The sequence below is a fragment of the Plecotus auritus genome (assembly GCF_963455305.1).
Source record: "Plecotus auritus genome assembly, chromosome: 4".
NCBI classification, from domain to species: Eukaryota; Metazoa; Chordata; class Mammalia; order Chiroptera; family Vespertilionidae; genus Plecotus; species Plecotus auritus.
The window spans coordinates 41,575,839-41,602,146 of record NC_137775.1 but is presented as its reverse complement, the minus strand read 5'-3'; the positions used below and the strand labels follow the sequence as shown (position 1 = coordinate 41,602,146).

Genomic DNA, 26,308 nt, shown 5'->3' with positions numbered 1-26,308 from the left:
TTAATAGAAAAAAATTAGGAGCATTCCTTCTAGAAATGAGAAAGTTGGTACTGCCACTGCTTTTGTTCAACATTGTACCAGAGCACCTAACCAACAGCATGAGATGAGGAAAAGAATTAAGAAGTACAAAAATTAGCCCTAGCCCGTTTGGCTCAGTGGATAGAGTGTCGGCCTGGGACTGAAGGGTCCTGGGTTCGATTCTGGTCAAGGGCAGATGCCTGGGTTGCAGGCTTAATCTCCAGTAGGGGGCGTGCAGGAAGCAGCCAATCAATGATTCTCTCTCATCATTGATGTTTCTATCTCTCTCTCCCTCTCCCTATAATTCTACTATATGAATTCTACATCAATAATAATGTCTTCGAAATATAATAAAACATACAGTTTGAAATGGCAACAAAGACATACGGTACTATTACCAAAGAGTTTGGATTCTTGCCTCCTGATAGAAAATAATTTAGAACAGGGACACTGATAAAAGCAAAGGCAGATTTGTTGAGGCTCTGCAGAGAGTGAGGACACTGAGATAGGGTCTCAGGTTCTGTGTGCTGAATGTGGGGCTTAGGGGTTTTCATTCCTTGGGAACACGGAAGTTGCTGGGGTTAACCAATCAGGGTGTAGGCTGGCTGGCTTTTTCCTTTTTAGGAACACTGGGGTCCCACTGAAGTCTGGGTAGGCATCAGTAAAGTGAGTCATTCTGGGATTGTGCAAGACTTATTATGGGATACAGGAAGAGACTTTCCCAACCAGGTACTGAGTTTGTCTCAGGGGTTTGTGGCTTGGCTTTAGATATGAAAAACAAACTTAAAAGAAGTCAGGTTAGTTCCTGGACCATTGTTTTATAGCTACCTATTTATAACTGTCAGTTCTGGCAGGGCTTACCTCAATGGAGCAATTTTTGGGAACATTTTACTCTACCTGTTTCAGTTCCTATAAATAAATATAATAAAAGTTGTACAAAATCTTTATATTTAAAATTATAAATTACTGAAAAACATTAAAGAAGTTCTAAACAAAAGGAGAGATATGTCATGTTCATTTTATTGAAAAACTCAGTATTTTAAAATATGGATTCTTCCTAAACTAATTCAAATTGAAGGATTCAAATAAAGTAATGATATAGTACAGGAGGGAATTACCCTATCAAATATCACAGCCCTAGCTGGTTTGGCTCAGTGGATAGAGCGTCAGCCTGAGGACTGAAGGGTCCGGGGTTCTATTCCGGTCAAAGGCACATGCCCAGGTTGCAGGCTCAATCCCCAGTAGGGGGTATGCAGGAGGCAGCCCATCAATGATTCTTTCTCATCATTGATGTTTCTATCTCTCTCTTCTTTTCCCTTCCTCTCTGAAATCAATAAAAATACATTTTTTAAAAACTTATCACAAAGCAGTTATATTAAAAATTATGTAGTATTGGTCTAGGACCTAATGGAATACAACAGAGAACTCAGCAACACATACACACTTTTATGAATACTTGACATGATACTGATGAATACCTATTCAAAAAAACAGGCTGAGATAACTAGTGATTCTTATAAAAGGGTAAAATTTATTTTTTATAGCAAAGGTGGAAATTTATTGAGAAACAAGCACAGACTCCCACGTGGGGAAGGGGAAAGAATCCCTAGAAAGATGAAATTTAATCTTCACCTCACACCATACATAAGAAACAGTTCCAAAAGGAATAAAAACTTAAATATAAAAAATAAAACTCTAGGACTATTGGAAGAAATTATAAGAGGACATCTTCATGATTTTGAGATTGGGAAGGATTTCTTAAACAAAAACCAAAATGTGTTAAGCATTAATGATAAGATTGATAGATTTGTCTATGAAGGAGATCAGAGTACGCTATTTGGGCATAAGAATTATTTTGAGCTGAAGGCAATTGAGAAACAGCAGATGCAGGAAAAATTCCTTACCCTCCCCCTTTCTGCCTACAGGGAGGGTTTAAATTGCCCCTTGTGAAGTGTTCACCTGGGGTAGATAGGAGCAGTGCCCTGGGCTATGGATTCCCAACCTGATTCAGCAAACAGCCCTGCACCAGCCCGCTGAAAGGTTATATGTAGTTCACTTTTCCAGTCTGACGGTTCCAACGTCTATTATGGAAGAGATTGGGACCCTCCACTTGGAAAATGCCACCATCTCTCCAGGAAGCTTAAAATAGGAGGCAATCTGAAAGAATTAACAAGAAAATGCTAAAGACCCAGAAGAAAAGGGTGTGAAACACAAGAAAATTCTTATTAGAGGAGAGTTAAGATGAAAAAGAAAATTGTAAAAATTTGTGCCAGCAAAGCTCTGGGTTGACCCATGGGCATTGAAAGTCTTCCTGCCCAACGCCCCATGTGAAAAAATACTACATTTTCTTTTTCGTTTTTAATTGTGATGTTCTCAAATGTTGTCTTCCCTTTGCTCTCCCACCCTCAAAAAAAGTCATTGTCACTTTTTATTTTTATGTGAAAATGCCAGGAAAAGAATCATCAAAGATACTCATCATCCCAGAGACTGCAGGAGATTGAGTCAGCATAACAAACCTTATTATAATGACTCTTATCTTCTAGTGATTTCTCCCATATATTTACCTTCCCACAACTTCCCAACCCTAGAAGCCCAAACCCCATTTCCTTTGTCTTGTCACTTCTCCGCTATTTATTGCCCTGTGTTACAATGGTATGTAAGCCCCAAACTCTAACCATCCCTTTGAGTTACTCCTCACTGAGTTCCCACATATATGCATGCTGCATACATCATTGAAGTCTGGTTTTTTTTTCCTGTTAACTTGGCTTTTGTCAGTTTAATTTGCAGGGTCACTGCATCGCAGTTTTGCCAGTGCCATTCCCACTGCAGTTAATATGAATGATGCTGCAGAAGAGGAGGCAATGAGTGCCTAGATTTGTGCATGCCCAACTATGGTGGAACTGGTGTTTACCTTCGGGGGGGGGGGCAAGTGGATGGAAATGACAACTACATGGAAAAGTGGGCAAAATGACATAAATTGGCAAATAAAAGAAGAGAAAGTTTGAATATGAATTTTACTACCCATCGGAAAACATTGACAAACTAAAACAAATTACCATTTTTCATCCATGAGGTCGGCAATATTTAAAAATATTTAAAAATCTGTTAACATGAACTATTAAGAAGAATGGGGAAATATATGACTGTCATGAGCTTGGGCAAGTGTAAATTTGTATAATTAGACCATTTTTAGTAAGATTGAAGAAAAACATACTTGCTCTAGGACCCAGGGATTCCTATTCTAAGCAAACACCCCAACTTTCACTGTGCTATATCCATGCCCATTGCTGCAGTGTTTGAAAAGACCTAATTGTTCTTCAGGAAAGAAAACAAGGAAAAATGTATATGTGCATTCTGTAAAGGAGCCAAAATGTATGTATAAACATGGAATGAAATCTCAAAAATAAAGTGGAGTGGAAAAGGCATCATTATATTATTTCTACATAAATTTTAAAAATTAAAAAATATGTATCTAAGAAAACTAAGAACTGGATACATGTTTGTGTTGTTTGTGTGCTGACAGGAATGGTCTGGAAGAGTGAGAAAGAGTCAGGAAAGAGGAAGATATAAAGAGTAAGCTCCTTGAAAGGGAGTAGGGATGGGTTCCGAGTGGGGAGCTAGAGCTTTGTTTTTTGTTTTTAAATACACTTTTATTGATTTCAGAGAGGAAGAGAGAGGGAGATATAGAAACACCAATGATGCGAGAGAATAATTGATTGGCTGCTTCCTGCACCCTCCTCCACCCCCCGCCCCCCCCACCCCCCCACACACACACTGGGGATGGAGCCTGGGCATGTGCCCTGACTGGGAATCAAACCGTGACCTCCTGGTTCATAGGTCGATGCTCAACCACTTAGCCATACCAACTGGCCAAGGAAATAGAGCTTTGGCTTGCTCTTAAAATATCTTTGGTAGCCGAAACCGGTTTGGCTCAGTGGATAGAGCGTTGGCCTGCGGACTGAAAGGTCCCGGGTTCGATTCCGGTCAAGGGCATGTACATTGGTTGCAGGCACATCCCCAGTGGGGGGTGTGCAGGAGGCAGCTGATCGATGTTTCTCTCTCATCGATGTTTCTGGCTCTCTATCCCTCTCCCTTCCTCTCTGTGAAATATCAATAAAATATGTTTGAAAAAAAAATATCTTTGGTAATTAGCTAATCTTGAGATTTGGGATAAGTGAAAGAGAACTTTCTTCTCTAAGTAATTTTTCTCCACTTAAACAAACAAACAAACAAATAGTATATAAATTATAAAAGAAAATATACGGAAATAAAATCCAACCCATAATAATGCTCAGAGAACTGAAAGTGAGGCTTTTCCTCCCTGGCCAGGGGTCTCAGTCGGTTGGAGTGTTGTCCCATGCACAAAAAGGTTGTAGGTTCCATCCAGTCGGGGCTCATACGGGAGGCAACCAATCTGCGTTTCTCTCTCACATGAATGTGTTTTTGTTTTTGTTTCTGTTTTCTCTCTTCCCCTTCCTCTCTCTAAAACAGTAATAAACACATCCTTGGGTGAGGATAAAAAAGAAAATAAATTTGTTCCTCCTGCATTAAAAAATAACTTTAAACTCACCTACAGACCCCAACCAAAGCTGATTTACTCCTCTCTTATGTAAGATTAAATACTTAAGCTAAATAAAAAGCTGGAGCCCACATTTGTAGGTTCAGTTTCCAGCTCAATTCTGTGTTTGTGGTGTGCACTAGTGCAGCCCTGATGAGCGAAATGAGAACTTAGTCTACTTTGCATTCTAAGCCTCTAAAAACTACAATCCCCATAATGCAATATAGCAGGGGCTGCTTCAAATGAGGAAAAGAAATGTGGCGTTTTTGTGAAAAAAGTTAGAAATCATAAATAAGAAATAAAATGGAGCCCTAACCGGTTTGGCTCAGTGGGTAGAGCGTTGGCCTGCGGACTGAAAGGTCCCAGGTTCGATTCCGGTCAAGGGCATGTACCTTGGTTGCGGGCACATCCCCAGTGGGAGGTGTGCAGGAGGCAGCTGATCGATGTTTCTCTCTCATCGATGTTTCTAACTCTCTATCCCTCTCCCTTCCTCTCTGTAGAAAATCAATAAAATAATTTTTTTAAAAAAAGAAAAAAAATGGAGTCACTATAATGGAGCTGTTAAATTACTAACATCTACTAGGTTAAAGCAGTGGTCTGCAAACTGCGGCTCGCGAGCCACATGTGGCTCTTTGGCCCCTTGAGTGTGGCTCTTCCACAAAATACCACGGCCTGGGTTAGTCTATTTTGAACTTTATTTTATTTTATTTTTTACAGAGAGGAAGGAAGAGGGATAGAGAGTTAGAAACATCGATCAGCTGCCTCCTGCACACTCCCCACTGGGGATGTGCCCGCAACCAAGGTACATGCCCTTGACCGGAATCGAACCTGGGACCCTTGAGTCCGCAGGCCGACGCTCTATCCATTGAGCCAAACTGGTCAGGGCTGGGTGAGTCTATTTTGAAGAAGTGGCGTTAGAAGAAGTTTAAGTTTAAAAAATTTGGCTCTCAAAAGAAATTTCAATCGTTGTACTGTTGATATTTGGCTCTGTTGACTAATGAGTTTGCCGACCACTGGGTTAAAGTATGAGGAAACAATTCTATTCTTGTTCTAACTAGCTTGGGAATTTAAACTTTTGAACTTTCTAGTTCTGCATCAATGCCTGAATATACATCAAACCTCCAGATCACCATCTGATAACCCCTGAAGGACTAAGGAAAGAATGTTCATGTATCCAGGCCATCTGACATCCAATATCCAGACCACTGGTTATCTAGAGCAAGCATGTGAAATTCAAAGGCTAACACGGGCCAAATAAACGGGGCATGTGGCCTATAGGCTGCGAGTTTGACATGCTTGATCTAGAGAAACACTACCTCAGACCAATTGGGGGGCTAAGAATGCAGGCCTAATTCTTCTTAAGGATGTACTTTTTTACCATAAGAACCCTTTCTGCTTTTATTTCTTCTTCAGAACACTCTGGGTATTGCCTAGTTGTAATTCCGGTTTGCAAACCCTAAGACCCTTGAATAAATCTTTCTATTTATTTCCTTACAAAGCCTCCTAATTCAGTTATGCTCAATGGACAAACACAATACTTGTAACCTCAAAGCCGTTTTAAAATATCAATTAGCATTTTTAAGTTAAAAGTTTACCTTGATTCATCTAATGAAATATTTACTTTTTAAAAATATATTTTATTGATTTTTTACAGAGAGGAAGGGAGAGGAATAGAGAGTTAGAAACATTAATGAGAGAGAAACATCAATCAGCTGCCTCCTGCACACTCCCTACTGGGGATGTGCCCAAAACCAAGGTACGTGCCCAAAACCAAGGTACATACCCTTGATCGGAATCGAACCTGGGACCCTTGAGTCCACAGGCCGACATTGTATCCACTGAGCCAAACCGGTTAGTGTGAAATATTTGTTTTTTAAAGGCCAATGACCAAGTTGATTTTATGTAATCCAATATCACTGTATTCTTTTATTTTCTTCCATAATCATGCAAGATCCTATGGCAATTTTGTCTGTTTATAATAATAATGATTAACTCCTGTTACTGGAAGATTTAACACTATATTTGTAATCTTTTACAAATGACTTAAACTAGTAAATGCAACTATGTGTCACCTGTATAAAATGTCAACAGTGTAAACTGAATTGATATGAAGTTCCGATACAGTTGTAATTAGCTAGTTCTTTTTTTTTCTTTTAGCTAGTTTTTAATAATAGGAAAGGAACAAAGGAAAGGCCAGATATTATAGGGGTCCAACAAAGGGAAGGCAGATACATGCCCAGTAAAGGTGCTTGCTGTCAATCACACCTGAGGACAAAGATGGTCGGCCAGAATGGGCATGGCCACTGCAAGGTGCAGACATTTGGATACATAAGCCCCTAATCAAAGACGTTTGCTCTCATGCTCTCTTGTGTGCTCTGGGCTCTTTTAGGACTTGAGTGACTCTGAGATTGTGGGGCTCTTTTGCTCCTGTATCCCTGCATTTGTCCACATGGCCCAGGGCCATGTGAACCCCACACACAATGGACTAATGGACTGTATCTAGCCCGATGCTGAATGGGACCCAGCTCCAACATGGAAAGGAAACTCTGGACACTGGCTTTGTTTCTAGCTTTACTAAAACCTCAGCAACACTTCTTCTATGACTGGACTAAGGGAAATCGGACTTTGGGAACCATGGTGTCATTCCAGGGAAATAACGCTTTGTACTATGTCTCGGAGACCTCTGGAAATGCTTATTCCAGCGGTACCCCAAGAACCCCGCTTCCACTAGCAATGGGGGAAGACAAGACATGTTTTCTTCCAATAACAGTTGTATCATTTCAGCAACTGAAAGAATTTCTGCTTTTTCTGATTGCACAAATGCAATCAAGTAGTCACTGTGTGAAGCAGTGAAGAAGCAGTGGAATGAAAGTGTGTAGGATGGGGAAAGGAAGGGAGATCACTCTGAAAACAAGAAAAAATACTTTCTAATTTAACAGAGCATGTATCTCCTTGAGCATTAATGTGAACATGTGTGAACTTCACACAACAGGTTGTCCTTGGAAGTTCTTCCTTTATTTCTGGCTCATCTTTTTACATTACAAAAGAGCTGTTTCCACTGCTAAGCAGTATTTTCAGTTGGGTTTTTGTTTTGTTTTATGCCGTCTAATCACCTGCTGCCTGACCAATAAGCTGGACAGGTATGACTCGGTTGATCTTTTAATCGCTTTGTTCTTTTTTCTCTCTTCATTTTATTTTCTTTTTAAAATATTTTTATTGATTTTTTCTTTTTTAATTTATTTTTAAAAATATTTTAATTGACTTCAGAGAGGAAGGAAGAGAGGGAGAGAGAGAAACATCAATGATGAGAGAATCATTGATAGGCTGCTTCCTGCGCATCCCCAGCTGGGGATCCAGCCCGCAAACCCAGGCATGTGCCTAGACGGCCAGACAGTGAATCGGTGAATCGAACCTTGACCTCCTGTTTCATAGGTCAATGTTCAACCACTGAGCACCACCGGCCAGGATTTATTTTTATTTTTTATTTTTAGAGAGAGGAAGGGAGAAGGAAAAAGAGAAACATGATGTTCTACTCTCACATCTATCCGCTGTCTCCTGCACGCACCCTGGGGGGAGGGGGGAGGGGGGAGGTTGCGCCTGAAATCCTGGCAGGTAAACTGACTGGGAAGTAAACCAGCAACCTTTTGGCGCAGGGGGAGGACATCCAACCAATGGATCCATACCCGCCAGGGTTAATCGCTTTATTCCTGAAAAGATGTTCTGAACTTCCTTTATATTCTCAGTCCATTCTGGCAGTGTATCTATTTTACTGAAGATTACGGCCTGTAATTCTCAAAGATGTTCCAAAGGGTTATGGCTCCAGAGAATTCAGACCCACTGCATTAACATAAGCTCTCTTCAGCCACGTGTAACAGCTGCGCTGGCTTCCGCGCTAGGCTCAGAGCGCGGCGTGTCCCTCAGTCTGTCCTCCCGCGCAGTCCTCCGAGGCGCAGCTTCCAGCAGGGGTCGCTGCGCCGCCGCCGCCGCGCCCATGCGTCCTGCCCAGCCCGTTCTCGCCGCGCCTGCGCCGACGGAAGGGGCGGGGCATGGGCAGGGCGGTGCCTGGAGGCCGGAGGTCGGCCCGGCTGCGGGGGGGTGGGGGGAGCGGCTCTGACGTACAGGTAACTGCGTCCCTGCCGGGTGTGTTGCTCCCCCAGCCCGTGACCCCTCTCTGTTGCTTCACCGCGCGCACTGGTGAAATTGGGGCTCGGCGCGCGCCTTCGCCCCGCCCGCGCCTCTGCCAGATCTCCGCGTGAGTCTCCCGCTTCGTGGCCCGGACAGCCTCGGGACGCCCCGGGGGCCCGGGGGCTAAAGGGGCCGTGGGAACCCGGCGGGCCGAGACTGTCCGCCCCCACGCTCGGCACCTACTGCTGTCTCCCGACGCAGCCCGGGAACTCGAGGATGCTAGTGTTCAGTTCCCCTTGACCTTGAGGACCCGGGAAGGCGCGCAGCCCGCGGGCGTGGGGAGGGAGCGAGGAGAACCCGACCTCGTCTCTGCAGTCAGTACGCCTCTGGCCTCCAGGAGAAGGGAGGATTTTTAATTGCAATAAACCTATAAGCAGTTAGACAAGGTTCTCCTGATGGAGTAGCGAACAGGCTCGGGAACTGGACCGATTCCCGCAGGTCAAGGACAGCATTGCCTCTACAGCCTTCGGTTAGTTCACAGATTTTATATCTCTCCTGAACATCTCACCCGAAACTGCCGTCGGGCTGACTGCCTAGAGCACCCCTATGCTCAGTCATGTGTCGCCAAGTAAATCTTTTAAAATACTCCTCTCTGGTCACTTACCTACTTAGGACCTTTTATGGTTCTCATGCCCTCTGGGTCAAGTCCAAGGAGATCTAAGATATGCAAGGCCTTTGGAGATCTAGCTTCTTGCCCATCAATCCAGCCGAATCTTTGATCTCATCTTTGTTCTCTTTCTGACTCCAATGTTCCGGTTCTCCTGATCTACTTTCATTCCACAGTAATTAAGCACTTACCACGTGCCAGGTACTATTCTGGGCACTTAGGATTCAGCAGAGGAAATAATACAGGTGAAGATCCCTACCCTTGTAGAGTTTTTATCCTAGTAGGGGAGTCAGGCAAAAAAATAAACATGAAAAAACACACCAGTAAGTTATGATAACGGGTAATAAGTGCTATGGGGGGAAGAAAGTAGAGCAGAGTGAGGGGACATAGGGAGGGGGAGATGCCTATTAAATAGAGTTAGAATGAGTGGACCTCATTGAAGTGAAGATGAGTTATTCATGCAGATATCTGGGGTAAGAGTGTTCTAGATGCAGCTGGAACAAAGGACTCTCCCCAGAAATGTGCCTGTTGTGTATGAGGAGCATCAGGAAGGCCAGTGTGGCTGGAGCTGAGTGAGCAAGGGCCAGAGAGGTAAGACGAGGTCAGCGAGGAAATGGAGGCGCCAGATTACAAAAGGGCTTTAGGCCATGGTAGGGATTTTTTTTTTTTTAATATATTTTATTGATATTTTACAGAGAGGAAGGGAGAGGGACAGAGAGCTAGAAACATCGATGAGAGAGAAACATCGATCAGCTGCCTCCTGCACACCTCCCACCGGGGATGTGCCCGCAACCAAGGCACTTGACCGGAATCGAACCCGGGACCCTTCAGTCTGCAGGCCGACGCTCTATCCACTGAGCCAAACCGGTTTTGGCTATGGTAGGGATTTTGCTTTTCTAGGTGCTTTCGTAGGGTTTTGAGGAAAGTAGTGACATGGTGTAAATTACTTTTTAAAAGAATCGCTGACCACTATGGAGAACAGACTCTTAACAGAGCCTTTGTAATAACCCTGGTGATAGATGAGGTGGCCTGAATCTGTGGTAGCAGTGGAAATGGTGAGCTATGGAACTTGATTTCCTGGTATCATGTATATGGGTCTGAAGGAAAGAGAAGGGTCAAGAATGACTGGAAGCTTTAGTTCTTAGCAACTAGAAGTGTGGAGGTTGTCACTGATTGAGGTGGGGAAGGCTGCAGATAAAGCAGATTTGGGACTGGGGATATATCAGGTGTTTGTTTTTGGACCAGTTGTTTCAGGGGCCTGTTACACACTTACACACTGAACTGGAGATATGGAATAGGCAATTGGATATTGTGTTCAAGATCCTCAAGGCCACCGCCAGGTTCATTGATTCACTAGGAAGACTCTAGAACTCAGCTGTGGGTCACAGCAAAAGCATACGAAGCACAGCCAGCAATGGAGAGGATGCATGAGACAGACTGGAGGAAATCAGGATTTGTCTTCCAGGCCAAGACTCATCCAGTGCAGTCACGTTGGACATGCTTAATTCTTCCAGCAACACATTGTGACCACATGTGAAATGTCTATCAGGAAAGCTCATTAGAGAGTCAGGCCCCAGGTTTTTATTAGGATTTAGTCACATAGGTATCCTCTATCGAGAATGGACCAAAATTCCAGACTTCCAGAAGGAAAGCAGGTATTCAGCATAAATCAAGTTGTTTGTACAGACAGATTAGGCACAGTGAGCCACTCCTGTCCGTTCTGTGTATGGTGAGAACTCTCCTGAAATCCAAGTTCCCAGACACCAGTCAAGGGCCACCTGGCAAGCAGGCTTTCTAAGGAAAGCAGTCTCAGGCCTACTATATTAACTGTTTTGCACAGACATACAATTCTGGAATTTGGAAGAAAGGTCCAGAATGGTGATATAGATTAGGGAATCATTGGCATTTAGGTGGTGTTTAAAGCCGTGGAGATGCCTGGTGTCTTGATAAACATTTGCCAAAACTGATGGAGCTGGATGATGTGAATGTAGAAGAGAAGAGGATCGGAGGCTGAGTCCTGGTGCCCTCCAACATTAAGATGTCAGGGAGAAGAGAAGGAAGCAGCAAAGAAGTGTCGAAAAGCAGCAGCAGGTGAGGTAGGAGGTAAGCTGAGAATGAGGTGTCCTGAAACCAAGTGGAAAAGAAGAGTGATTAGTTGTTTCAAATGCTACTGAGAAAGTAAGATAAGACGGGGGCAAACAACTGACCTTTTGGATTTAGAGATAAGAGGCAGTGAAGAGAGTATAGACAACCCTTTTGAGGAGTTTTGTTGTAAAGAGGAGCAAGAAAGAGCAGCTGGAGGATAGTGGGGTTAAGAGGTTCGTTGGTTTGTTTGAATGAGAAATAACAGCATGCTGATGAGAATGGTTCACTAGAAAGTGAAAAATTACTGTTGTAACTTGCTGTTTCCCCAAAGCTCCATTTTCGGCCACTTTTGCCGTCAGGACTCTCCTCAGGCATCCCTGCTCTGGCTCCAGCCTGTGCAAGAACAGCCTCCTCTGGACCTCAGCCTTCACTTAATGTTCTCTAACAGCCACATTCCACTTAAATGGCAGTTTCTGGACAAGGACTGTGTGTTTTATGTAAACCTCACTGGCCACTTGGCATATGAGTGGATGTAGTAATAGGTTGGATGCACATTTCATTTCTCGAAAGTGAATCTTCAAGTATTCACTGGTTTTTGTATGTGCTGAGCAGATCGGGGATGGAGTGAGGAATGGGGCACAGTTCCTGCCCTGTCACTACCCTTAGGAGATAAGAATAGTATAAAAGACATACAGCATTGGTGCAAACAGGAGTTTGGAAAAGGGCATGGTGAGTGTGGGCAGGGAGGGTGGAGGAGAAGCCTGGATTTTGTGTGGAGCTAGAAGAGAGGAGGCCATGTTAAAAGGATAGAAACTTTTTCAGTAGTATAATCCTTATTTTCAGTGAAATACAGCGAACCCCAGTATTCACCAGCACTGCTTCATTAGCCCTCTCCTCTGGCACTCTCACGTCTCTGACCAGTTTCAAACTGAGGCAGAATCTGAGTTTCTTTCTTTAAAAAAGAATGTTTTTATTGATATTTTTAGAGAGAGAGAGGAGGAAGGGAGAGGGATAGTGAGATAGAAACAACATTGGTCAGCTACCTCCTGCATGCCCCACACCAGGGATCGAGCCCGCAACCTGGGCAGGTACCCTGACCGGGTCAACATTCAACCGCTGCAAATCTGAATTTCAAAGCTCTGGGCAGAATCAGAGGTAATGCTTGGCTTGCCATTTTGGTTATGTTTATTGTAATTACATGAGTATGATTTTAAAGTTATTTTGTGCTAGTAATTTTACTAAGTTTCCTAGTGTAGGGAACTATTAACTACTGGGGGCCCAGTGCACGAAATTCGTGCACTGGGGGGGGGGGGGGGCCTCAGCCCAGCCTGCCCCCCCTCACATACTGGGAGCCCTCAGGGGATGTCCTACTGACGGCTTAGGCGGGCCTAAGCCACAGTCTGGCCTCCCTTTGTGGGAGGCGACCAGGCTGATCAGGGAAAGGCACCAGCCCCATCACCCTGCTGCTGCAGCCACTGCAAGTCACCACAGCCACCAAGGTGTTTTCATCAACATGGACTCCAGTCCCTTCACCATGAAAAAATGACAACTTTCTTTAGGCATTTTCAAGATGTGTCTTTGATAGGATATGACATTTCTTTCTTTCTTTTTTTTTTTTTAATCCTCACCTGAGGATATGTTTCCATTGATTTTTAGAGAATGTGGAAGAGAAAGGGAAAGACAGAAACATCAAAATGAGAGGAACACTTTGATTGGTTGCCTCCTGCATGAGCCCTGACCTGGGCCCCAGTCAGGGAGGAGCCTGCAACCTAGGTACATGCCCTTGATCAGAATCTAACCCGGACCCTGTAGTTGGCAAACCTAGGCATTATCCACTGAGTCAAACCGGCTAGGGCAGGATATGACATTTCTTAGCCCTCCAGCAGCGTACCTTCCTTTTTTTCTCCAGGAGTGTGGTGAAAAAACCCTAGATCACCTTTTTGGATTCTTATACCCAAGTTACTAAGAATATTACCAGTGGCATACAGGGAGCTTAGCCAATGAGCGGTCAGAAAAGGTGTTTCCTCTGTAGTTCACACCTATCACCTCCGATCTCCGGCTCCACCCCTGCCAAGGCCTAAAGCCTCCAGCTCTGGGCAGGGGACCCCCAGCTCTCTTCGATTGCCCGCTCTGCCCCTGGCCAAGGCCGCAAGCCTCTGGCTGAGGCTCGGGCCCTGGGCGGGGGACCCCCAGCCTACTCCAATCGGCCGGCTCTGCCCCCCGCGGAAAGCTTGGCTTTCTCCATTGCCGGGGAAAGCCAAGCCTCCCTCCTGCTCTCTGTGGCTGCAGCCATCTTGGTTGGGTTTGTTTGCATATTCGCTCCTGATTGGCTGGTGGGCGTGGCTTGTGGTTGTAGCAGCGGTACGGTCATTTTGCATATTGCTCTTTTATTAGATAGGATGTGTAATGTATGCAGAGAGCACCATCATATCCAGGCATTCCTCACAGAGACAACAGTGTGGTACAACAGCAGCACTCTGGGATGGGGTATGTGGGAGTCCAGGAACTGACATAGAGAGGACTTCCCTCCCCCAAGAATGTCTCCTCTTAGGATTTCATCTACATAAGGATGACACTTCCACTCCACTATTCCTGAAACTCTTCATTCTCTCTAGTATTACAGTCGGGGAAGGTTAACTTTTGTCTAAAGAAAATGAGAAATGTCATGGTGTAGCACAGTGGTTCCCAACGTGGGGCACATGCCCCACAAGGGGGGCAATTTGATTTTTAAGGAGGGTAATTCAAGAATGAGTTATTAACAGTGAATTTTTTGCTTTTCTTATGGTTCTAGGGGCCTTATATACAGTATATAAATATATATTGTGACATACTTATGCATTTCAGTTCTCATATGTTTTGAAACTTTGCTATTTTTTCATATCACTTCATATTATTATTTTTTTAACAATTTCTTAGTGACTTTTTCCTCAGTACTTCAACTGTCCTTTCGTTCTTTTATTTTTCTCTTTCATGGATGCATGTTCTTTGGAAGCTTGTTAGACCAAGTTAATGGCCTTTTAGACTTCCTCCTTATGAATAGTTCACTTTTTGAATAACAAGAATTATATGGCACAAGGTGGGGGGGGAGGCATCAGAATTTTAGAGATGCTCAGATGGGGCATGGCCTAAAAAAGGTTGGGAACCACTGGTGTAGCAGAAAGAGCACTGGATTTGGAGTCAGAAGATTGGTGGGCGGTTCAGCATGGTAGTGAAGAGCCTGGATTAGGAGCCAGGGAGCCTGGGTTTGAGTCCACTTAGTCTCTGTGTGACCATGTAACTTAGATGGGCTTGTTGGAAGGAATACTGGTAAATGAGTTAATATGTAGAGCAATGCCTGACCCATAGTAATTAGTGAGTGTTAAGAAGACTTGTCATTGAAATCCTGGCTATATCACTTACTAGCTGTATGACTTAGCAACTTGTTAAATTGGTCAAGTTTTCATTTGTATTCTTTTGTAAAATGAGGGGCTTGCACAGAGTTATCCCTGAGAGGCTGCCTTTGCAGTCTCTGCAGACAGGAACAGCTCTGGGAGTATTGTTAATTGGAATGGAACAGGAAGCCAGGCCTGAGCTCCAAGGCATACATATGGCCTTCGGCATTATACCTGATAGCAAAAAATAATTTGCTGAAGTCACTTAGGCCAGTGTTTTCAAACTTTTTGTTTATTGTGATCCACAGTAAATGCATTTTTCATGATGACCCAGTGTGTGTGTGTGTGTGTGTGTGTGTGTGTGTGTGTGTGTGTGTGTGTTTGTGTACATATATACGTATGTGAGTAAATGTAACAAAAGTTTCATGAAGCACTATTAGCAGTATTTACTCTTCCTATATGTGATGCACTGTAATATTCTCTGTACCCTTCATTGTAGCTCTTAAAAAGTAGACATTTTCATAATGGTTCATGACCCACATTTTAAAAAACACTGACTTAAAGATGGGCAAATCATTGTTATTAATGTCAGTCTTCATCTTTTCCATACATGAGCATCTTATAAACCAGTCTAGTCTAGGCCCAACAGCAGGGGGTGATTTCAGCCAAGACTTTCTTAGCCCATAACTTAGACATCACCTGGATAAATTCTAATGAGTCTAGAACTTAAGCCCAACACAGAATTCCTGAGGCTGATGATAGAGAGCTCTGGCCACTTATGGTTAACCTTCCTGTGTGTTTTGGCTGAGTGGTTAGGTATGAGAGGACCTGCTAGTAAGGGAATTATTTTTCTTAAAATTTTACACTGTGAAGAATATATACCAAAAATGTTAACAGTAGTATCATAGAGGAGATGATTGGTAATTTGACTTTTCTTTGATTTTTTTCAAAATTTCTTTTTTTTTTTTTTCAAATTTTATTTTTTCAGAAAGAGAGAGGAAGGGAGACAGAAAGGAGGAGAGAGGGAGAGAGAAACATCAACCTGTTGTTCTACTCATTTATGCATTCATTGTTTGCCTCTTGTATGTGCCCTGACCAGGGATTGAACCCAAAACCTTGGCGTATCGGTATGATGCTCCAATCAACTGAGCTACCCAGCCAGGGTTCAAATTTTCTACCATGAAAATATATTTCATATATAATCACTGAAATCTCTTTTCTCTTAAAAATTACATTACTACTAAAAGTCCTTACTTGGCAAAATAAAGGGTAAAAAATACTTTAATTGGTAAAATGAAAAGTAGTTCATCATTAGGTAACTTTAAAAAAAATTGATTGTAGTGGGCCATAAACTATTTTCCTCCTTATCACTGCTGATATAAAATTTAAAGTTCTTTCTATGAATGATTATTATCTGTTCTGTATTATAGTTGATAGAGCACATGTATAAATATCAGTATTTCTCTTTAAGTTGCTTCAAGTAGTTTCTAGTCAATATTTTAGAGTACTCTAGGGATTTCGTAGTATTTAAAAATCATTTCAAATTATAGTTGTGTTGAAAAATAGCCCTCAGATTGAGCCTGCTTTATTTCTCATTTACAACTCACATTGGGGTCCCAAGAGCACTAAAATACAGAGTTGAGCTTCTGAGTCTGCCTCATTCATGCCAACAAAAATAAGGCCCAAAATGTTAACAAATATAATTTAGAAGTAGCTAGCTATGAGCTGTTGAGTGGGCTTACAGGTAATTGCTGTTGTCAGCTTTGTGATGAATGGAGAGTAAGAAGGAAAAGTCATGCGAATCATTACCCGATCAGTCTGAAAGGATAGCCTTGGCTCAAAGTCATTTGCAGACTTGAAATATGTGGGTATTGACCACATGGCAACCCTCCTTGCATTACTATTCATGGAGTTAAAACCATCTTGATGGGCATGGGAAAAGTCTGCCACCATCATCATCATATAGTTTCTGCTGCCTTTGAGGGACTGTAGGAATCGGTTGCTCTCTGGCATGTCAGCACCTCTGTGCCTCAGGAAACAATTACCTCCTAGCTTGTGGGTCTCCAAGCCTCTTTTTTCTCTGCTAGCCAGTGCCTCTGCAAACAGTGGGAAGATGTCAGAGGTAAAAGGTGGTAAAATGTACACCTGTCCAGTTGGTTCATTCCTAGCTCTGCTTTGCTGGGGTTGGAGGTTGAAATAAAGTTTAGAGATTCACTCTGGGTTTTAGGAAGTCATGATCTGGTGTCCTTCCTTGGCAAAGTCAATAGTGTAAGGATGTACCATATGTCAGTAAATAGTCTTTCTCTCCATGAGATTTTTCTTTAAAAAAAAAAAAAATCGAGCCCTGACCGGTTTGGCTCAGTGGATAGAGCGTCGGCCTGCGAACTGAAGGGTCCCAGGTTCGATTCCGGTCAAGGGCATGTACCTTGGTTGCGGGCACATCCCCAGTAGGGGTGTGCAAGAGGCAGCTGATCGATGTTTCTCTCTCATCGATGTTTCTAACTCTCTATCCCTCTCCCTTCCTCTCTGTAAAAAATCAATAAAATATATATATTTTTAAAAATTGAGAACTATTGTTGATATTTTTCAGTAGAAGTCAGTACCAAGGTAATTCAGGGGTTGGAAAGAGCAGAACCAGTGTTTTCACAGATATTAGTATCTAGTATGACCCTTATGGCCACCCTGTGAGGTAAGCACATTAATTGCAGCTTGAAGACTGACCATGGTATACTGCATGGCCCTTCGTACATGCAAACCGATACGTCCTTCTGTAGGGGAGCTTCAGTACAGTACTAGGTAGAAAGCGTTCGTGGTGTGTGTGGTTTGAGTTGTAAGAATGCCAGGACACTGCACTTGTGAAGTAAAACTGAGTCATTGTCTGTTGCAGGTTATATGCACCATGGCTATGACTAGTGTCAGATTGCCCACCAGTATTTTAAGAAAACCAGATGCCTGGATTGGACTCTGGGGAGCGCTACGAGGGACACCTTCACACAAACTCTGTGCTTCCTGGAATCGGTACTTCTCTTTTTCTAGTACCAAACTGAATGCACCAAGTCATAAAACACTTTTCCATAACATTTTCTCACTGAGACTCCCAGGACTTTTAATAGCTCCAGAATATATTTTCCCATTTTCTATAAGGCTCAAAAGTAATATAAGCTCTAAAAAATCCACTAAGAAGACTCTGCAGAAAGTCGAGGCTGAAGAGGACTCTGATGAAGAGAGTGATCATGAAGTGAGTGAGCAAGAAGAGGAGCTGGAGGATGACCCCAGTGTGGTCAAAGACTATAAAGACCTGGAGAAAGTAGTGCAGTCTTTCCGGTATGATGTTATCCTGAAGACAGGCCTAGATATTGGCAGAAAGTAAGTATGATGTGCATTTCATTACAAATCACTTGTCTTCTTGTTGGTTATTTTAACATAGCATTATCAGTATTGTGGTGAAGAGTAACCATAGATATGAAAAGACCTTAGAGGAAACCTCTTTCAATTCTGTAGACGAAAAAATTGATTCCCAGAGAAGTCAAGTGACTGCAAATCCCACGTGCCATATTTCCTTGTTTCTAAAACTCCCATAAGATTGTAAGATGAACCATTAATTTAATAACATCTTTGAGGAGAAAAGGAATCACTGTGTTAGATGCATATTGCAAAAAAAAAGATGTATATTGTAAGCATAAATGCATGTGGGTTTCACAAATGCTGCAGCGTGAAAAAATACCTCTTAGAATCAATGGAAGCAGTATAACATGGTGGTTAAGAATGCAGGCTCTGGCCCGGCTGGCGTGGCTCAGTGGTTGAGTGTAGACCTATGAACCAGGAGTTCACGGTTCGATTCCTGGTCAGGGCACATGCCTGGGTTGTGGGCTCGATCCCCAGTGTGGGGCGTGTAGGAGGCAGCCGATCAATGATTCTCTCTTATCATTGATGTTTCTATCTCTCCCTCCCTCTCCCTTCCTCTCTGAAATTAATAAAAATATATTTAGGGGAAAAAAATGCAGGCTCTGGCACTGGCCAGTTGCTGAGTGGTTAGAGCACTGGCCTGTGGACGGAAGGGTCTCAGGTTTGATTCTCAGTCAAGGGCACATACCTCGTTTGCAGGTTCCCCAGCCCCATTAGGGGCAAGTGCAGGAGGCATTCAATTGATGTGTGTCACATTGTATTTCTCTCTCTCCTTCCCCTCCTCCTTCCCTTTCACTCTCTAAAAATCAATGGGAAAATATCCTCGGGTGAAGAGGAAGGCAGGAGGGAGGGAGGGAGGGAAGGAAGGGGGTGGGGGGAGGGGGGGAGGGGGGAGGGAGGGAATGCAGGCTCTGCAGCCAGACCACTAATGTCTGAATCCTGATTCTGTGTATGACCTTGGGCATAAATTCTCTGTGGTTCAGTTTCCTTATCTGTAAAATGAGGATAATAGAACCTGCTCTAGAAGGTTGTGGTAGGATTAAATGAGTATTTCTCTATGTATCTAAAGCACTTACAGCAGTGCCTGGCACATAGTAGGTACTCAATGTATGTTACCTGTAATGATGAAAATACTGTGTGTTCATATATAGTGCACAGAGATAGTAAGTATAACTTTCAAGATTTCTTTAATCTCATTCTCTCTTAGACTATAATTTTATAAGAATAGTGACCCTCATTATTCATTCATTCCTGTAATAATCATTGTGTGCATATTGCACTCAAGAATTGTGGTATGAATGATAAATTCAGAAAGATTTCCTTATGTAATTTGTACCTTTATGACCTAACTTAATGGCATAGTTTAATTTTTTCAATCTATGGAGCGTAAGGACTCATAAAGGTGACTGAGCCCATAGGCAGCCTGATTAGGATTTGTTGAATGTTCTCTGACATAAAATCTGAAAAACTCATAAGGGGTCCTCTCCTCTCCCAGGGTAGTAGCTGCTGCTGCTGTCATTAAGCAGAACCCCAGATGTCAGTCACTTGGAATCAGAGCATCAGGAAGAAAGGGCATTGATTTTTGTCTGCATCCTTCCCTGGTCTAGTTGCTCCAGTGATTAAATTCAGACAGATCAGCAGCTGCTGGGATTGGAGTTTCCCCAACCTCAGTGCAGACTAGTGAGGGTTTCTTAATGGCCTCAGCATACGTGTGGTGCCTGGTTTTTCTGTCAGAGCACAGAGCAGGTATGTGAGGGGGAGGGAGTGCTCGTTACTTGGTTGAGAATCACAGGAGCTGCCACCTTGAAGGGAGTTGCTGCACAGGGAGTCAGGTGGAGAACTTGGGCCCCTTTCCAAGACGGCTGGTGCACGTGCCGAGCCCTCTTGGAAAGCCCCAGCAAGGTGCTGATTACCTGCCTGATGGTACTCGCAAATCCTTGCAATAGGTCAGCGTCTATTTAGAAGTACCCTTTGGTCTCCCTGTTTTTGATACATAAGAGAGCAGTTGACTTTCACGTTCCCAGCACCCAGGCTGAAGATTTTTTGGGGAGGTAGGTCACTGTCAGAATAAGCATTAATGGCAGGTGTGTTTCTCAAACTTGTGTAATGGTTTTGAATATATTTCTATTTTAAAGCTCTTTGACTTTTTTTTTTTTAAGCAAAGTGGAAGATGCATTCTACAAAGGTGAACTCAGGCTGAATGGGGAAAAATTATGGAAGAAAAGCAGAACGGTGAGATATTAAGACAGCCAGATCTTTTGGGCTGTTGCTTTGCAAGTACTCAATTATTGCCCCTAACTTACCCTTGGGCTCCTTACTTGGGGCATCCTTGTGTCTGTCTTACTATTTCTCAGGTCTCCCTAGGGCCTGGTCACGCTAGTGAGAATCACCAGCTGGCTTCAGTCGCACAGATCACTTGCTCTTTTGCAGCCATAATGACTTTGAGGTGAAGCTTCCCCTTTTTTTCTTTAAAATTTTAAGATGACAATCAGAACTGGCAAAAATCTATTATTTAAAATTCTCAGTCATAATAATCAGGCTAAAAAGAAACATTGATCTGTGGAGAGGTTTTTTGGCCCGCTGTTACCTGAGCAGATGTGTAATTCTGTGCAGGCAGAGGACACCCCTCCCCCCAGCACCTGCTGGGTACCCTGCTCTCTGCAGGCGGCAGTCACACAGGAGGGGTCATGTTCTCTTGACAGCTCCACATAACACTACTGGAAGCAAAACAAGTCACTTAGAAAATGTAGTTCCAGTATCCACTGTTACAATAAGTCATATTTGTTAATTCTGTTAAATATATGTATTTTTGTAAAAGTAAATTACATAAATATATGCATCTAGAATTAAAATATTAATATTACTAGTATTCTTTGAGTGGGGCATTATGGGTTATATTTTCTTCATGCTTCTTATTTTCTGAATTTCTTACAAGTATGTGTCCCTTTCATAATTGGAAGATACAATAATGAAGGTAAAAGTCAACAAAACAAAAATATGAATGACAAAGACCCTTAAAAAATTAGGAAGACAGACCTCTGAGGCATTGGCAGACATAATCTACCTCCTAGTGTCCAGGGAACCAGTGTTCTGGGCAAGTTAGACACACTTTTGGAGGTTGTTTTTATTTTAGCTTCTCTCATATTTCACTTTCTTCAGAGCCCTTTTGGGATCAGCATGGACAGGATAAGGGGACTCCTTAGCGCGCGACTCCTCAGCGCTCGGGTCAGCCGCCAAGTCACAAGGCCCACTCTCCCTCTGATGGCACCTGACTAGCAGACTGGGTGTCAGTCATTGCTCTGTGAGCCGCAGGAAATCAGGCTCTACGGCCACGCTTCTAGAGATCGGGTCCTTCTCCACCCTTAATTGCTTTTTTGGGGTTGTAGTCCAGCCCCCTTCTCACCAGCTGCAATATTCCAAAGGCAAGACCCCTTGGTGCACGGTGCCTGTTCTGGGGTCTCATTTACAAACACCCCAAGTCTATTATTCTCCCTCTGCTACGAGATATTGTTAACTGCAGCCTAATTGCTGCTGCTTTATTCTGCCTTGGGTGTTCTGTTATCTCGGCTGCCTTCCAGATTTCTCCTGAGGGTCAGCAAAGGAAGGGGCCAGTATTAACATTCTGCTGCCTGTTACTAGGAGACCTGGTAGCCATAGTAACTGCAGCTAAGGGGAGATTTGAAATGTAGATATTTGGAACTGTCCCTAATCCCAGTTTGCTTTGTGTCTGCTGTGCCGTCTCCCACATTAGGAAGGATAGAGCCTTGCAAGGAATAAAGAACACCTCCCCGTGCATGGCCTGCTCCGTGGGGCCTGTGCCTGGCTGCTGGCCTGAAGGGTCAGGCGCTTGCCTGATGCTGCAGCTGTAACCCTGGCTGCTTGCAGCTGAGCAAAGCTGTTCTGTGAGCTCAAACCAGTTGGGATCCAGAGTGCTATAGGTGCTGGGTAACTGTTGATTCAGACAGGAGTGTGCGGTGAGTCCAGGTGTGGGGATTGAATCCTTCCTGAATTCTCCTCTTTCTGGGATAGGCTGGGGAAAGGAGAACAGTTCCTCCCACTTTTCAGGTACATGTGAGCCTGCTCTTCTCTTACAGGGCAGATGCCACCCACAGTATGTGTATGAGAAGGTACACAGAAGGCATGCCTTTCCTCTGTGTCCTTTTGTACCTTTTAAATTTCATATCATGTGCATACATTACTTAATTAAAATGAGTTTTAATGAAACAGATCCCCAAGCCTTGCATTTTTGGACATTAATTTTAAGTGTCCACACAGTTGGAGCTGTGTGGTTATTATTGTTTTTTTAATTGAACCCAGTAGAACTACAGGAGGATGCCCCCACCCCAGGTGATTCCTAGGTCAGTCCATCCTTCAGACCTAGGGGGAGAAGCAGTCTTCATGCCTGGCTGTGGTGTGAGCCTTTCTGGTTCTCACCCAAAGGGGAGAGCGTTAATGGTCTAAAACAGGCCCCTGTGTGGGTTTTTCACCGCCTCTCTGGGCTGTCTGGATTGACCAGTGTGGCATCATGGTGAGCAGGTGTGCAGTCCCATGTTGTAGACTGAGTATTGTGCCTACAAAAGCCTTGTGTGGGTGGGAGAACAGATGTTCCAGAAGCATGAAATTATGACTGCCTCCGAGAGCAGTCATTGGAAAATACGGTAAAGTCAGCACCTGGCACCATGCCTCTTAAACAGAAGCCTGCTAGTAGGATTTTAAGTGGTCATGTGTGTCCACTTGAAGTCCATGGCCCACACAGGGGATTCCCCTTCCCCTTGGAAGAATGGTGAGCCGTCTGAGATGGCCCTGGGCATCCCTGCTTGTGTTCTAGTGGAAGAAGCACATGGCATGTGGGTCAGTTTACCCCTTCCTTGGTTGCTGGGCAGATCCCCTTGGATCCGGCATTGCTAAGACCAGGTGTCCATCCTGGGCTCTCAGCACCCTGCCAACAATGACTGAATGCCCTAGGCATGCCCTGTACCAGCGCAACCCAAAGCTCCATCTGGGCAGGAATGGGTTTGACCTCAGCCCTTGGAACCTACTGAGTCAGCATCCAGCTTGACCCTCTTTTCTGTGGCATTCATCTTTGTGAGCTGAGGAGTCCTGTTCCTTTTTTTAGGTTAAGTGTAGTTGGTATATAATACTATATTAATTATATTACTTTTAAGTATACGGTGTAGTGATTTGACATCTTTATACCTTAAAATGTGTCACTTCATTAATTTTAGTAATCATCTATCACCATGCCAGTTTATCACAATATTATTGATTGTATTCCCCTTCACCTTTTTCACCTGTCCACATTCCCTGCGCGTCCCCCCTCCCGCGCCCCCCCCCCCCCCACCTTCTGGTAACCATCCCTTTAGTCTCTGTTTCTTGTTTCTCTTGATGATGTGGCATCACTGGGCCAGTCAGTGCGAGAAAAGCAGATACAGCTTTTTCCATTTTTCCAAGAGATACAGCTGAGCACTGTTCCATAGTGACTCCAAGCAAACTGCCTAGTGCACGATCATGTAGCTCATCTGGATTGAAACCCGTGAAAAGTGTTACACTGGAAATTGTCTTCTCAGTGCATGTAGTAATCACTATGCACATAATCTCTAAGACTGTCCCCCACTTTTTGTCTTTTGCCATTGTTATCAAAATAAATGCCTCCGTTCAGATGTGTCCTTAAATCATCCAATAGAGGTGAGTATTTGAGTCACACCACTCAGGGACTGTCCACAAGCTGCCAGTTGTCTAAGTCTGAAGGCAGGACACTGACTGGTATTGAGGTACATGTGTTTGAGGCAGCTGAGTGTGGCCCTAGGAACCAAGTGACTGTTACAGAGGGGTCAGGACCTTTTCTCACCTGCCCCTGGGTGATGATCACCTGGTGAAAACTCAAAGCAGAGATGTTTGCATTGGCCTGCATTTCCCAAGATGTAATAAAGGCTCTGTTGTCTCTTAAATTTCAGGTGAAAGTGGGAGATGTGTTGGATCTCCTAATTGGAGAAGATAAGGAAACAGAAACAGTGGTAGTGATGCGGATTCTCCTGAAAAAAGTGTTTGAAGAGAAGACTGAAAGTGAAAAATACAGAGTGGTCTTACGACGGTGGAAAAAGTTAAAATTGCCTAAAAAGAGTGTGATGAAATAAATGGATTGCTTTTAAACGATAAAGTGTTTTCTACTGGTGGGGGAAGGAGCTAGCTCAGAAAGCAGACATTTTTATTAAAATAAAGTTCTCTTATCATGTGGAATCTGCTGGGCCATGTTGTAGCAATCAGGATCCATATCTTGGAGACACTACCACAGCCTGGATTTCTGTCCTGGGCTTGATTTGTGCTTAATTTGACCTCAGGAGCATGAGTGACGTATGCAGGATGAACTAAGCCCAGAGAGGGTTTTAATGACTAGCCTGCTGTTTCCCACGTTCACTACCTGGGAGGCAGTGTAACATAAGCGGGCTTTGTGGTTAGTGTTTTTATTTCAGTGTTATCCCTGATGGCCAGCTTCCCTGAGTTCAGGCTTCTGAAGGCAACCCAAGCCCAGTGCAGGTCACCCGTCGAAGCCTCAGGGGAGCATTGGGAGGCCTCGTTCTCCTCAGCCTTTCCGAATTAGCAACATGTCGGCTTTAGTTCCCCCTTCGGTTTCTCTTCAGAAGTCGGGATGAGTAAAATCCCAATAAATTCCAAATAGGCTAGTTAGGGCCCATTTAAAATTAACTGTTTAGGGCAGGGGTTGATAAACTAAGGCAGCCAGAGGCCTTTTGCATGGCAGTCCATGTTTTTACATTTTTAAAGGGTTGTTTAAAAAATACAAAGGATGCCCTAGCCATTTTGGCTCAGTAGATAGAGCCTTTGCCTGAGGACTGAAGGGTCCCAGGTTTGATTCCAGTGAAGGGCACATACCTCGGTTGCAAGCTGAATCCCCAGCCCTGGTTGGGGTGCCCACATGCAGGAGGCAACCAACTGATGTATCTCTCTCACATTGATGTTTCTCCCTCTGTCTCCCTCGCTTTCACTCCTTCCACTTTCTAAAAAAAAAAAAAGAATCAATGGAGAGGATTAACAAAAAGAAAATATAAAGTGAAAAATTTCTTTAAAAACAAAGGGATATATGACAGGGACCTTATGTGGCCCACAAAGCCTAAAATAATTGCTATCTGACCCTTTAGAGAAAAAATGTAGTGACCTCCCCAGATGGAGGACAGGCAATAAGCTGAGAATTTAATTTTCAGGTGAAAGTAGAAAATACACAGATTTTATCAATGAAGAGAAAAAAGAATCAGACGTTCTAATTCTCAAGAGTGTTATAAAAGGGACAAACATATAAAGTAGTATTAGAAGGGACACACAAATATACATCATCTAAGGAAAGGTCATTTGCATAAGTCAGTCGGTAGATTCCTAGGAGCTGTTTCATGGCACTGGAAGGGTCAGCTCAAATAGATTTATTAGGTTATGTCATGTCAGGAAGACTGACTGACTGGCTCCAGGAATTCTTGAAAACTCAGGTTAACTGACAGTGAAGGGAGATATCTGTAGCCTGAAGCAGTGGGTTTTTTGGGCCCAGAACCAGTGTAGGTTTCAGAAGACCCAGAAACATCAATTTTTTAGAAATATCTTTTTATTGATTTCAGAGAAGGAGGGAGAGAGAAACATCAGTGATGAGAGAGAATCATTGACTGGCTGCCTCCTGCACACCTCCTACTGGGGATCAAGCCCACAACCCAGGCACGGGCCCTTGACCAGAATCGAACCCGGGACCCTTCAGTCTGCAGGCTGACACTCTATATCTACTAAGCCAAACCAGCTAGGGCTAAACGGCTTTTTGAAACTATTGGTAATTAGTACCTAGCTTAGCTATTTGGCAGACTTGAACCCATTACAGACTTCTCTGTTTTTAAAACTCAAACTAAGAAGATATCTGATGATGGAAAATGTTGGTTTGGTCACAGCTCGTGGCAAAAACTGATCATAAACAAAAGCATTTCATAAAGATTTATGAACTCTGGTAACGCACTCATTCCTACTTGACACAAATGACAGCTGCTTTATAATGCTGTCCCGGCAAAGCCTCCTCAGATAAAAGACTTGGAT

The 26,308-nt window shown here is 43.5% G+C and overlaps 1 protein-coding gene across 15 annotated transcripts; it reads left to right on the top strand.

Annotated features, from left to right (window-relative positions):
- Positions 1-8,602: 8,602 nt before the first annotated feature.
- On the top strand, positions 8,603-25,275 carry MTRES1 (mitochondrial transcription rescue factor 1). 15 transcript variants are annotated; one of them, XM_080664258.1, is made up of 6 exons: positions 8,644-8,828; positions 11,279-11,471; positions 12,440-12,608; positions 17,712-18,190; positions 20,389-20,461; positions 24,184-24,465. In XM_080664258.1, the coding sequence occupies exons 4-6, from the start codon at positions 17,724-17,726 to the stop codon at positions 24,361-24,363; spliced, it is 720 nt and encodes a 239-aa protein (XP_080520384.1). In that variant the 5' UTR covers positions 8,644-8,828; positions 11,279-11,471; positions 12,440-12,608; positions 17,712-17,723; the 3' UTR covers positions 24,364-24,465. The 15 variants fall into 15 exon arrangements, with proteins under 15 accessions (XP_080520376.1, XP_080520377.1, XP_080520386.1 ...); XM_080664261.1 differs by having other exon boundaries at positions 8,660-8,828; positions 12,297-12,608; XM_080664249.1 differs by having other exon boundaries at positions 8,664-8,828; positions 12,518-12,608.
- Positions 25,276-26,308: the final 1,033 nt, after the last annotated feature.